General features: G+C 46.0%; 2 protein-coding genes and 1 long non-coding RNA gene across 13 annotated transcripts in view; 2 read left to right on the forward strand and 1 right to left on the reverse strand.

Annotated features, from left to right (window-relative positions):
* Positions 1 to 1,149: 1,149 nt before the first annotated feature.
* LOC127915616 (uncharacterized) lies at positions 1,150 to 1,652 on the forward strand. The gene is made up of 3 exons (XR_008091445.1): positions 1,150 to 1,204; positions 1,245 to 1,284; positions 1,439 to 1,652. It is a non-coding gene; the product is annotated as an uncharacterized LOC127915616 (long non-coding RNA).
* A 6,474-nt stretch (positions 1,653 to 8,126) lies between these two features.
* Positions 8,127 to 11,816, reverse strand: LOC127915802 (uncharacterized). Of its 11 annotated transcripts, none has more exons than XR_008092305.1 (4): positions 10,938 to 11,816; positions 10,723 to 10,808; positions 10,551 to 10,679; positions 8,127 to 10,507 (listed from the first exon to the last, which is right to left on the reverse strand). XR_008092305.1 is itself a non-coding variant. In XM_052496234.1 (2 exons), exons 1-2 carry the CDS (start codon positions 11,198 to 11,200, stop codon positions 10,163 to 10,165), a joined length of 909 nt encoding a protein of 302 aa, XP_052352194.1. In that variant the 5' UTR covers positions 11,201 to 11,816; the 3' UTR covers positions 8,127 to 10,162. The 11 variants fall into 11 exon arrangements, 1 of the variants encoding a protein (XP_052352194.1); XR_008092310.1 differs by lacking the exon at positions 10,938 to 11,816 and adding an exon at positions 10,852 to 10,884; XR_008092307.1 differs by lacking the exon at positions 10,723 to 10,808.
* Positions 11,817 to 12,012: 196 nt separating this feature from the next.
* Positions 12,013 to 13,054, forward strand: part of LOC127915804 (ALK and LTK ligand 2b-like) — a 35,603-nt gene continuing 34,561 nt past the window's right edge. The window contains exon 1 of the mRNA XM_052496235.1: positions 12,013 to 13,054. This exon is cut by the window's right edge and continues 87 nt beyond it. The gene's annotated coding sequence lies outside the window, so the exon portion shown is untranslated.

The following is a 13,054-nucleotide window of genomic DNA, read 5'->3' on the forward strand; positions in this document are numbered from 1 at the left end:
GGTAGAGGTTTAGCTGGTTTATTCGGTGGTGGTCTGAGAGGGTAGAGGTTTAGCTGGTTTATTCGGTGGTGGTCTGAGAGGGTAGAGGTTTAGCTGGTTTATTTGGTGGTGGTCTGAGAGGGTAGAGGTTTAGCTGGTCTATTTGGTGGTGGTCTGAGAGGGTAGAGGTTTAGCTGGTTTATTTGGTGGTGGGCTGAGAGGGTAGAGGTTTAGCTGGTTTATTTGGTGGTTGGCTGAGAGGGTAGAGGTTTAGCTGGTTTATTTGGTGGTGGGCTGAGAGGGTAGAGGTTTAGCTGGTCTATTTGGTGGTGGGCTGAGAGGGTAGAGGTTTAGCTGGTTTATTTGGTGGTGGGCTGAGAGGGTAGAGGTTTAGCTGGTCTATTTGGTGGTGGTCTGAGAGGGTAGAGGTTTAGCTGGTTTATTTGGTGGTGGGCTGAGAGGGTAGAGGTTTAGCTGGTCTATTTGGTGGTGGTCTGAGAGGGTAGAGTCTTTAGCTGGTTTATTTGGTGGTGGTCTGAGAGGGTACCAGTTTAGCTGGTCTATTTGGTGGTGGTCTGAGATGGTAGAGTCTTAGCTGGTCTGATTTGGTGGTGGGCTGTAGAGGGTAGAGTTTAGCTGGTCTGATTTGGTGGTTGGCTGAGAGGGTAGAGGTTTAGCTGGTCTGATTTGGTGGTGGTCTGAGAGGGTAGAGTTTAGCTGGTCTGATTTGGTGGTGGGCTGATGTAGAGGTTTAGCTGGTTTATTCTGTGGTGGTCTGAGAGGGATGCTGGTCTATTTGGTGGTGGTCTGTAGAGGGTACCAGGTTTAGCTGGTCTATTTGGTGGTGGTCTGAGTACCAGTCTGTGTGGATGGTAGAGGTTTAGCTGGTCTGATTTGGTGGTGGGCTGTAGAGTTTAGCTGGTCTGTTTGGTGGTGGTTTGAGTGGTGGTCTTAGCTGGTCTATTCTGGTGGGCTGGATGTGATTTAGCTGGTCTATTTGGTGGTGGGCTGAGAGGGTAGAGTTTAGCTGGTCTGATTTGGTGGTGGGCTGAGAGGGTAGAGGTTTAGCTGGTTTATTTGGTGGTGGTCTGAGAGGGTAGAGGTTTAGCTGGTCTGATTTGGTGGTGGGCTGTACAGGGTAGAGGTTTAGCTGGTCTGATTTGGTGGTGGGCTGAGAGGGTAGAGGTTTAGCTGGTTTATTTGGTGGTTGGCTGAGAGGGTAGAGGTTTAGCTGGTCTATTTGGTGGTGGTCTGAGATGGTAGAGGTTTAGCTGGTTTATTTGGTGGTGGGCTGAGAGGGTAGAGGTTTAGCTGGTCTATTTGGTGGTGGTCTGAGATGGTAGAGGTTTAGCTGGTTTATTCGGTGGTGGTCTGAGAGGGTATAGCTGGTCTATTTGGTGGTGGTCTGAGAGGGTAGAGGTTTAGCTGGTCTATTTGGTGGTGGTCTGAGAGGGTAGAGGTTTAGCTGGTCTATTTGGTGGTGGGCTGAGAGGGTAGAGGTTTAGCTGGTTTATTTGGTGGTTGGCTGAGAGGGTAGAGGTTTAGCTGGTCTATTTGGTGGTGGTCTGAGAGGGTAGAGGTTTAGCTGGTCTATTTGGTGGTGGTCTGAGAGGGTAGAGGTTTAGCTGGTCTATTTGGTGGTGGTCTGAGATGGTAGAGGTTTAGCTGGTTTATTTGGTGGTTGGCTGAGAGGGTAGAGGTTTAGCTGGTCCATTTGGTGCAGAGGAGGCTGGTGGGAGGACAGGCTATAGGAGGACAGGCTCATTGTAATGACTGTAATGGAATAAACAGAACGGAGTGAAACGTGTGGTTTCCATATGTTTAATTTGTTTGATACCGTTCTATGTATTCCATTACAGTCATTACAATGAACCCATCCCCCTGTAGCACCTCCCACCAGCCTCCTCTGATTTGGTGGTGGTTTGCAAGGGTAGCGGGAGAGAGGCTTTCATGTGGACTGTGATGTGATGGTGTGCTGTACAGTAAGGGGGAGCAGGGACAGGGGGAGCAGGGACAGGGGGAGCAGGGACAGGGGGAACAGGGACAGGGGGAGCAGGGACACAGGGGAGCAGGGACACAGGGGGAGCTGGGACACAGGGGGAGCAGGGACACTGGGGAGCAGAGGATCTATCAGGGTGGTAGGCGAATTGGAGAGGGTCGAGTGTGTCGGGAGGGAGGAGGTTATATGACATTTGACTAGCTTCTTGAAGCAAGTGAACACTTGCTACGGGACGGTATTCATTCAGTTCAGTTACTTTCCCCTTCTTGGACACTGGGATGATAGTGGGCATCTTAAAGCAGGTGGGGATAATGGCCTGAGCTAGAGAGAGATTAACAATTTCCAAAAACACAACAGCCAGCTGGTCTGCACATGCTCTGAGGGCGCGGCTAGGGACGACGTCTGGGCCGGAGGCTTTGTGAGGGTTAACAAGTTTGAATGACTTACCTACGTCTTCCGTGGAGACCGTAAGTAAATAGCCCTTGTTGTCCTCATGGGGTTCTCCTCGGCTGCTCAGAGTCGTCGTTGTACGGATTGTGTTTATTTGGTCCAGTAGGGCAGGCTTGGTGTCCGCAACGTGGCTGGCTTTCTTTTTGGAGTCCGTGATTTTGTTAAGTAGCCCCTTTGAATTGCTCCTTTAACTTTGTCCCTGTACTTGTGTTTCACCATCTTGATCGATCTGCGTAGGTTCGTAGGTCGTATTGGTGCTGTTTAATCATGCAGCTATCACATCATCTATTGGAGCATGGATGCTGATTGGTCGGAACCAATGCTGTACAGACCTGACCACCAGAACTTCTCTCTTGAGTCTTTGTTTGTAGTGCAGGGAGGAGCAACATGGAGTCGTGGTCAGATTTGACAAAAAGAAGGGGAGAGAGGGCCAGACAGTGAAATTAGTATCAGAACCAGTCAGTCAGTGATATTAGTATCAGAACCAGTCAGTGATATTAGTATCAGAACCAGTCAGTGAAATTAGTATCAGAACCAGTCAGTCAGTGATATTAGTATCAGAACCAGACAGTGATATTAGTATCAGAACCAGTCAGTGATATTAGTATCAGAACCAGTCAGTGATATTAGTATCAGAACCAGTCAGTGATATTAGTATCAGAACCAGTCAGTGATATTAGTATCAGAACCAGTCAGTCAGTGATATTAGTATCAGAACCAGCCAGTCAGTGATATTAGTATCAGAACCAGTCAGTGATATTAGTATCAGAACCAGTCAGTCAGTGATATTAGTATCAGAACCAGTCAGTCAGTGATATTAGTATCAGAACCAGACAGTGATATTAGTATCAGAACCAGTCAGTGATATTAGTATCAGAACCAGTCAGTCGGTGATATTAGTATCAGAACCAGTCAGTGATATTAGTATCAGAACCAGTCAGTCAGTGATATTAGTATCAGAACCAGTCAGTCAGTGATATTAGTATCAGAACCAGTCAGTGATATTAGTATCAGAACCAGTCAGTCAGAACCAGTCAGTCAGTGATATTAGTATCAGAACCAGTCAGTGATATTAGTATCAGAAACAGTCAGTCAGTGATATTAGTATCAGAACCAGTCAGTGATATTAGTATCAGAACCAGTCAGTCAGTGATATTAGTATCAGAACCAGTCAGTCAGTGATATTAGTATCAGAACCAGTCAGTCAGTGATATTAGTATCAGAACCAGTCAGTCAGTGATATTAGTATCAGAACCAGTCAGTGATATTAGTATCAGAACCAGTCAGTCAGTGATATTAGTATCAGAACCAGTCAGTCAGTGATATTAGTATCAGAACCAGTCAGTCAGTGATATTAGTATCAGAACCAGTCAGTCAGTGATATTAGTATCAGAACCAGTCAGTCAGTGATATTAGTATCAGAACCAGTCAGTCAGTGATATTAGTATCAGAAACAGTCAGTGATATTAGTATCAGAACCAGTCAGTCAGTGGTCTTAGTATCAGAACCAGTCAGTCAGTGATATTAGTATCAGAACCAGTCAGTCAGTGATATTAGTATCAGAACCAGTCAGTGATATTAATATCAGAACCAGTCAGTGATATTAGTACCAGAACCAGTCAGTCAGTGGTCTTAGTATCAGAACCAGTCAGTCAGTGATATTAGTATCAGAACCAGTCAGTCAGTGATATTAGTATCAGAACCAGTCAGTGATATTAGTATCAGAAACAGTCAGTCAGTGATATTAGTATCAGAAACAGTCAGTCAGTGATATTAGTATCAGAACCATTCAGTGATATTAGTATCAGAACCAGTCAGTCAGTGGTCTTAGTATCAGAACCAGTCAGTCAGTGATATTAGTATCAGAACCAGTCAGTCAGTGATATTAGTATCAGAACCAGTCAGTGATATTAGTATCAGAACCAGTCAGTGATATTAGTATCAGAACCAGTCAGTCAGTGATATTAGTATCAGAAACAGTCAGTCAGTGATATTAGTATCAGAACCAGTCAGTGATATTAGTATCAGAACCAGTCAGTCAGTGGTCTTAGTATCAGAACCAGTCAGTCAGTGATATTAGTATCATAACCAGTCAGTTAGTGATATTAGTATCAGAAACAGTCAGTCAGTGGTCTTAGTATCAGAACCAGTCAGTCAGTGATATTAGTATCAGAACCATTCAGTGATATTAGTATCAGAAACAGTCAGTCAGTGATATTAGTATCAGAACCAGTCAGTTAGTGACATTGGTATCAGAAACAGTCAGTCAGTGATATTAGTATCAGAACCAGTCAGTTAGTGACATTGGTATCAGAAACAGTCAGTCAGTGATATTAGTATCAGAACCAGTCAGTTAGTGACATTGGTATCAGAAACAGCCAGTCAGTGATATTAGTATCAGAACCAGTCAGTTAGTGACATTGGTATCAGAAACAGTCAGTCAGTGATATTAGTATCAGAACCAGTCAGTTAGTGACATTGGTATCATAAACAGGACAGGTCAGGCTGATTAAAGAAGTGGCATAAGACGAGATTAACAAGGTAACGTGACAAGACAATCAGGAGATTGAGGATTGTGTGTGTGTGTGTGTGTGTGTGTGTGTGTGTGTGTGTGTGTGTGTGTGTGTGTGTGTGTGTGTGTGTGTGTGTGTGTGTGTGTGTGTGTGTGTGTGTGTGTGTGTGTGTGTGTGTGTGTGTGTGTGTGTGTGTGTGTGTGTGTGTACTGAAAAGCAGACGAAGGCCACAAGTAGGCGGCTTAGAGAGGATTCCCTGACCAACCTAATCCACACACACACATATATACATGCTGTCAAAAATATTGTGTGTGTGTGTGTCTAATTTGGCTAATTATCCTTCATTCATTGTCTTTCTGCTGTGTAGAGCTAGTGGGGGGCTATAGGGCTAAGATGTGTTATGTGTAGAGCTAGTGGGGAGGATAGGATAGGGTTAAGATGTGTTATGTGTAGAGCTAGTGGGGAGGATAGGATAGGGCTAAGATGTGTTATGTGTAGAGCTAGTGGGGAGGATAGGATAGGGTTAAGATGTGTTATGTGTAGAGCTAGTGGGGAGGATAGGATAGGGTTAAGATGTGTTATGTGTAGAGCTAGTGGGGAGGATAGGATAGGGTTAAGATGTGTTATGTGTAGAGCTAGTGGGGAGGATAGGATAGGGCTAAGATGTGTTATGTGTAGAGCTAGTGGGGAGGATAGGATAGGGTTAAGATGTGTTATGTGTAGAGCTAGTGGGGAGGATAGGATAGGGTTAAGATGTGTTATGTGTAGAGCTAGTGGGGAGGATAGGATAGGGTTAAGATGTGTTATGTGTAGAGCTAGTGGGGAGGATAGGATAGGGTTAAGATGTGTTATGTGTAGAGCTAGTGGGGAGGATAGGATAGGGTTAAGATGTGTTATGTGTAGAGCTAGTGGGGAGGATAGGATAGGGTTAAGATGTGTTACATGCAGGGCGTGGACGTGGCTGCTTCAGGCTCTAGGTATTGTTAGCTAAAGAAGACAAAGTTAATTGACTGGAAAAAAAGTGAATCAGAAGATATAATATCTCAGATGTGCTTGAGTCAACGCTCCAATCCAGACACCCACACACAGTGGTGGAAAAAGAACCCATTTGTCATACTTGAGTAAAAGTAATGATACATTTATAGAAAACGACTCAAGTTAAAAGAGAAAGGCAGCCAGTAAAAATCTACTTGAGTAAAAGTCTAAAAGTATTTGGCTTAAAATATATGAATAAACATTTTTTTTTTAAAGTATGAATCATTTCGAGTTCCTTATGTTCCTTAAACCAGATGTCACCGTTTCATGTTTTTATTTTAGTTACGTAAAAGCCAAGGACACACTCCAACACTCAGACATAAATTACAAACAAAGCATGTCGGTTTAGTGAGTCTGCCAGATCAGAGGCAGTAGGGATGACCAGGGATGTTCTCTGTTTAGTGAGTCCTCCAGATCAGAGGCAGTAGGGATGACCAGGGATGTTCTCTGTTTAGTGAGTCCTCCAGATCAGAGGCAGTAGGGATGACCAGGGATGTTCTCTGTTTAGTGAGTCCTCCAGATCAGAGGCAGTAGGGATGACCAGGGATGTTCTCTGTTTAGTGAGTCCTCCAGATCAGAGGCAGTAGGGATGACCAGGGATGTTCTCTGTTTAGTGAGTCCTCCAGATCAGAGGCAGTAGGGAAAAAAGTGACCAGGGATGTTCTCTGTTTAGTGAGTCCTCCAGATCAGAGGCAGTAGGGATGACCAGGGATGTTCTCTGTTTAGTGAGTCCTCCAGATCAGAGGCAGTAGGGATGACCAGGGATGTTCTCTGTTTAGTGAGTCCTCCAGATCAGAGGCAGTAGGGATGACCAGGGATGTTCTCTGTTTAGTGAGTCCTCCAGATCAGAGGCAGTAGGGACGACCAGGGATGTTCTCTTTTAGTGAGTCCTCAGATCAGAGGCAGTAGGGATGACCAGGGATGTTCTCTGTTTAGTGAGTCCTCCAGATCAGAGGCAGTAGGGACGACCAGGGATGTTCTCTGTTTAGTGAGTCCTCCAGATCAGAGGCAGTAGGGATGACCAGGGATGTTCTCTGTTTAGTGAGTCCTCCAGATCAGAGGCAGTAGGGATGACCAGGGATGTTCTCTGTTTAGTGAGTCCTCCAGATCAGAGGCAGTAGGGATGACCAGGGATGTTCTCTGTTTAGTGAGTCCTCCAGATCAGAGGCAGTAGGGACGACCAGGGATGTTCTCTGTTTAGTGAGTCCTCCAGATCAGAGGCAGTAGGGATGACCAGGGATGTTCTCTGTTTAGTGAGTCCTCCAGATCAGAGGCAGTAGGGATGACCAGGGATGTTCTCTGTTTAGTGAGTCCTCCAGATCAGAGGCAGTAGGGATGACCAGGGATGTTCTCTGTTTAGTGAGTCCTCCAGATCAGAGGCAGTAGGGATGACCAGGGATGTTCTCTGTTTAGTGAGTCCTCCAGATCAGAGGCAGTAGGGATGACCAGGGATGTTCTCTGTTTAGTGAGTCCTCCAGATCAGAGGCAGTAGGGATGACCAGGGATGTTCTCTGTTTAGTGAGTCCTCCAGATCAGAGGCAGTAGGGATGACCAGGGATGTTCTCTGTTTAGTGAGTCCTCCAGATCAGAGGCAGTAGGGATGACCAGGGATGTTCTCTGTTTAGTGAGTCCTCCAGATCAGAGGCAGTAGGGATGACCAGGGATGTTCTCTGTTTAGTGAGTCCTCCAGATCAGAGGCAGTAGGGATGACCAGGGATGTTCTCTGTTTAGTGAGTCCTCCAGATCAGAGGCAGTAGGGATGACCAGGGATGTTCTCTGTTTAGTGAGTCCTCCAGATCAGAGGCAGTAGGGATGACCAGGGATGTTCTCTGTTTAGTGAGTCCTCCAGATCAGAGGCAGTAGGGACGACCAGGGATGTTTGGTTGATAAGTGTGTGAATGGGTCTTGTACTTTTGGGTGTCAAGGAAAATGTATGGAGTAAAAAGTACAATATTTTCAAAAGGAATGTAGTGAAATAAAAGTAAAAGTTGTCAAAAATTATTTAAGTAGTACTTTAAAGTATTTTTTACTTAAGTACTTTACACCACTGCCCACACACACACTCTAAATCAGATTGTTGATGAGTGATTTGTACATGTTTGTAAACTCAGCAAAAAAAGAAACGTCCGTTTTGTATATGCCACTATGTCCTTCTGTAGCTCAGTTGGTAGAGCATGGTGCTTGTAACGCCAGGGTAGTGGGTTCGATTCCCGGGACCACCCATACGTAGAATGTATGCACACATGACTGTAAGTCACTTTGGATAAAAGCGTCTGCTAAATGGCATATATTATTATTATATATTAAACTCGGCAAAAAAAGGAACTTTCCTTTTTCAGCAGGTCCCTGTCTTTCAAAGATAATTCGTAAAAATCCAAATAACTTCACATGTCCTCATTATGAAGGGTTTCCCCTGCTTACTCAATGAACCATAAACAATTCATGAACCTGTGGAGCGGTGGACACTAACAGCTTACAGACGGTAGGCAATTAAGGTCACAGTTATGAAAACTTAGGACACTAAAGAGGCCTTTCTACTGACTCTGAAAAACACCAAAAGAAAGATGCCCAGGGTTCCTGCTCATCTGCGTGAACGTGCCTTAGGCATGCTGCAAGGAGGCATGAGGACTGCAGATGTGTCCAGGGCAATAAATTGCCATGTCCGTACTGTGAGACGCCTAAGACAGCGCTACAGGGAGACAGGATGGACAGCTGATCGTCCTCACAGTGGCAGACCACGTGTAACAACACCTGCACAGGATCGGTACATCCGAACATCACACCTCAGGTACAGGATGGTAACAACAACTGCCCGAGTTACACCATGAATGCACAATCCCTCCATCAGTGCTCAGACTGTCCGCAATAGGCTGAGAGATGCTGGACTGAGGGCTTGTAGGCCTGTTGTAAGGCAAGTCCTCACCAGACATCACCAGCAATAACGTCACCTATGGGCACAAACCCACAGTCACTGGACCAGACAGAACTGGCAAAAAGTACTCTTCACTGACGAGTCGCGGTTTTGTCTCACTGATGGTCGGATTCGCGTTTATCGTAGAAGGAATGAGCGTTACACCGAGGCCTGTACTCTGGAGCGGGATCGATTTGGAGGTGGAGGGTCCGTCGTGGTCTGGGGCGGTGTGTCACAGCATCATCAAACTGAGCTTGTTGTCATTGTAGGCAATCTCAACGCTGTGCGTTAAGGGGAAGACATCCTCCTCCCACATGTGGTACCCTTCCTGCAGCTCATCCTGACATGACCCTCCAGCATGACAATGCCCCCAGCCATACTGCTCGTTCTGTGCGTGATTTCCTGCAAGACAGGAATGTCAGTGTTCTGCCATGGCCAGCGAAAAGCCCGGATCTCAATCCCATTGAGCACGTCTGGGACCTGTTGGATCGGAGGGTGAGGGCTAGGGCCATTCCCCCCAGAAATGTCCGGGAACTTGCAGGTGCCTTGGTGGAAGAGTGGGGTAACATCTCACAGCAAGAACTGCCAAATCTGGAGCAGTCCATGAGGAGGAGATGCACTGCAGTACTTAATGCAGCTGGTGGCCACACCAGATACTGACTGTTACTTTTGATTTTGATCCGGGACACATTATTCCATTTCTATTAGTCACATGTCTGTGGAACTTGTTAATTTCATGTCTCAGTTGTTGAATCCTGTTGGGGCGGCAGGGTAGCCTAGTGGTTGGACTAGTGTTGGACTAGTAACGGAAAGGTTGCAAGTTCATATCCCCAAGCTGACAAGGTCTGTCGTTCTACCCCTGAACAGGCAGTTAACCCACTGTTCCTAGGCCATCATTGACAATAATAATTTGTTCTTAACTGACTTGCCTAGTTAAATAAATAAAATTATTTTCATACAAATATTTACACATGTCAAGTTTTCTGAAAATAAATGCAGTTGACAGTGAGAGGACGTTTCTTTTTTTGCTGAGTTTAGTCATACATGCATGTGTGCGTGTTCATGTGTGTGTGTTCATGTGTGTGTGTTCATGCGTGTGTGCTTGCATGTGCATACATGTGTGTTTGTGTATGGATGTGTGTTTGTTCGTGCATGTGTGAGACCAGGTCAGGATGTTGTGTTTAGGGACCAGTAGATTGTATTTAATCCTGTTGTTGTGTGTTAGTTCAGCGAGAGAGGCTGTGGGTGCCATAAACTCATAGGTACTAGCCAACATTAATTAAACAACATGACATGAGGCCCATCCTCGTCTGTAGAACCTGAGAAACAGCATGACATGAGGCCCATCCTCGTCTGTAGAACCTGAGAAAGAACATGACATGAGGCCCATCCTCGTCTGTAGAACCTGAGAAAGAACATGACATGAGGCCCATCCTCGTCTGTAGAACCTGAGAAACAGCATGACATGAGGCCCATCCTCGTCTGTAGAACCTGAGAAACAGCATGACATGAGGCCCATCCTCGTCTGTAGAACCTGAGAAAGAACATGACATGAGGCCCATCCTCGTCTGTAGAACCTGAGAAACAGCATGACATGAGGCCCATCCTCGTCTGTAGAACCTGAGAAAGAACATGACATGAGGCCCATCCTCGTCTGTAGAACCTGAGAAACAGCATGACATGAGGCCCATCCTCGTCTGTAGAACCTGAGAAACAGCATGACATGAGGCCCATCCTCGTCTGTAGAACCTGAGAAACAGCATGACATGAGGCCCATCCTCGTCTGTAGAACCTGAGAAAGAACATGACATGAGGCCCATCCTCGTCTGTAGAACCTGAGAAACAGCATGACATGAGGCCCATCCTCGTCTGTAGAACCTGAGAAACAGCATGACATGAGGCCCATCCTCGTCTGTAGAACCTGAGAAACAACATGACATGAGGCCCATCCTCGTCTGTAGAACCTGAGAAACAGCATGACATGAGGCCCATCCTCGCCTGTAGAACATGAGAAACAGCATGACATGAGGCCCATCCTCGTCTGTAGAACCTGAGAAACAGCATGACATGAGGCCCATCCTCGTCTGTAGAACCTGAGAAACAGCATGACATGAGGCCCATCCTCGTCTGTAGAACCTGAGAAACAGCATGACATGAGGCCCATCCTCGTCTGTAGAACCTGAGAAACAGCATGACATGAGGCCCATCCTCGTCTGTAGAACCTGAGAAACAGCATGACATGAGGCCCATGGAGAGACACGGAGCAAAATTGTTAAAGAATTGGCTAATCAGAAAAGAGTTCATTAAGAACATTGCATTTTGGGTAAATCATGAGTGTCTGACTTAAATCTACAAATAATAAATGAGTAGTTATGAGGCAAGGTGATGTAGATCAGTGTCTGCAGTTGCTTGCACTAAAATATCAAACAAGCTCAATTACATTATACCATTAAGCCATGGACAAGTTAGTAGTCAACCTATTAGTGTAAATGTCATTAAAAAAACAATATAGGTGGCACAGCTGCGCAGTTTGTTGTCTTCGGTACCCGCCCCCAGGCATGCGTCCATCCAGGGGTGGGCCAGATAGGACAGGTTAAATGCAGAGGTTCTGAGCAGGTGCTGAATACAGCTCAATGAATATTCAACAAAAAGTACGAATCTGTCCTCGTGATCTGTCCTCATATAGTAGGCTCGGCTCGTGTCGCCAAACGTTCAGAAATAAACTACAGCCTAGTTCTCATGAGAGAAGAGATATATCATATATCATATAAGGAATGATATATTGAATAATATATCGACCGGTTTGGTCTATAATTTGAACGAGTCTAGGCTATTTTTGCTGAGTGGCAGTGTTGAGCCCCTGGTTGAGCTGAGATCGAGGTGAGCTGTTGTCTGTCCCTCGTGATCTTCCTGATTAATCAGCACAAGTTTAATAATAGTTCCAGCGCGAGCGAGACATAATCCCGATTAACATTAGCCGCCTCGAGGGCAAATAATAGCCTACCCCAAAACCACACGCGTGCACGCACGCACACACACAACCCCCGACTCAGTCCGAAAATAGGAGGAGAGGATATATTATGTTTATTTCTCTATATGGGGAGTGGTGTTCAGATTAAGTAAACGAAAGCATTATTGGGCGTATAGTTCGAGGAGAGGCCTGAATGCGGGTGCTCCTTGGTACGGGAGCGCACAGTTGTGTGTGAAAGTTTACGTGAGAGAACTTGTGTGTGTGTGTGTCCAGAACTACACAAACCACCCTGCTCCTGTAAATCATATTAATGTCTGTGAATTCCTGTCCTCTGGCGGACAAGATGTGAGTGAAACGGAAATCGATAGGGGAGGATCCTCGCGGGAGCAGGCTTTATACAATCTGTTTAACCCTCGCACTGCTCCTGTCCCATGCACATGGTTGAAGGACCGGAACTCGTTTTTTACCTACTATATTAGGGTACTAATTTATCATTCTCAGCACTGTCGAAAAAGACCAGGAAAAGAGAAGTGAGAGGAACATAAAAGTTTTCCAAAACGAGAGGACTGAGTGAACGGCATAGGGCGACCGGGGCCAGGGCTCCTTGCTGATCCGGTGTAAATATGACGTTTCTGTTCGGTTCTGCTCGCGCTCTGAACGCTGTTCTGATCAAAGACAACCCGGGATAATAGAACAATACTCCAGGGACCTCAACACACACACACACACACACACACACACACACACACACACACACACACCACAGAGCGCGCGGCACAGCACAAACCAATCCAGCATGACAGCGCGAGCAGCAGCGGAGGAGCTCACCACAGACGGGCAACAGACCTCTTCATCAGCATGAGATGAGGTCTAGAGACTTGTTAATAAAGTTGTATCGGTCATTCATTTATCCAGCCACACTTCTACGGCCGCTCGGTCGGCACCTTCAGCAGAGGAGCACCAAATATAAGACAGAAGAAGACGCACGGTGCTGGGAACTACAGCACTTGTGAAAAGAAGACACTCCTGTCAGGGGAAAGTTGTGCGCAGCACCGGAGCTGGGGGATACCTATTTGGAAACGGACAGACGACGCACTGCGAGGACAGCAAGCGGTGTTGTGTGTATTGGAGTGTGTGTGTGTGTCTAGTTGGAGTGTGTATTGTAGTGAGGGAGTGTGTGTGTGTGTAGTTGAAAC

The sequence above is a fragment of the Oncorhynchus keta genome, chromosome 35, assembly GCF_023373465.1.
Source record: "Oncorhynchus keta strain PuntledgeMale-10-30-2019 chromosome 35, Oket_V2, whole genome shotgun sequence".
In the NCBI taxonomy this organism is placed as follows: domain Eukaryota; kingdom Metazoa; phylum Chordata; class Actinopteri; order Salmoniformes; family Salmonidae; genus Oncorhynchus; species Oncorhynchus keta.

Bases quoted from the DNA above. Each gene is read 5' to 3' on its own strand.
- LOC127915802 (XM_052496234.1), bottom strand. From the start codon at position 11,200: ATGTTCTTAATGAACTCTTTTCTGATTAGCCAATTCTTTAACAATTTT. The intron at 10,809-10,937 runs GTTCTACAGACG...GTTGTTTCTCAG, and splicing joins CATGTCATGCTGTTTCTCAG to GTTCTACAGACGAGGATGGG.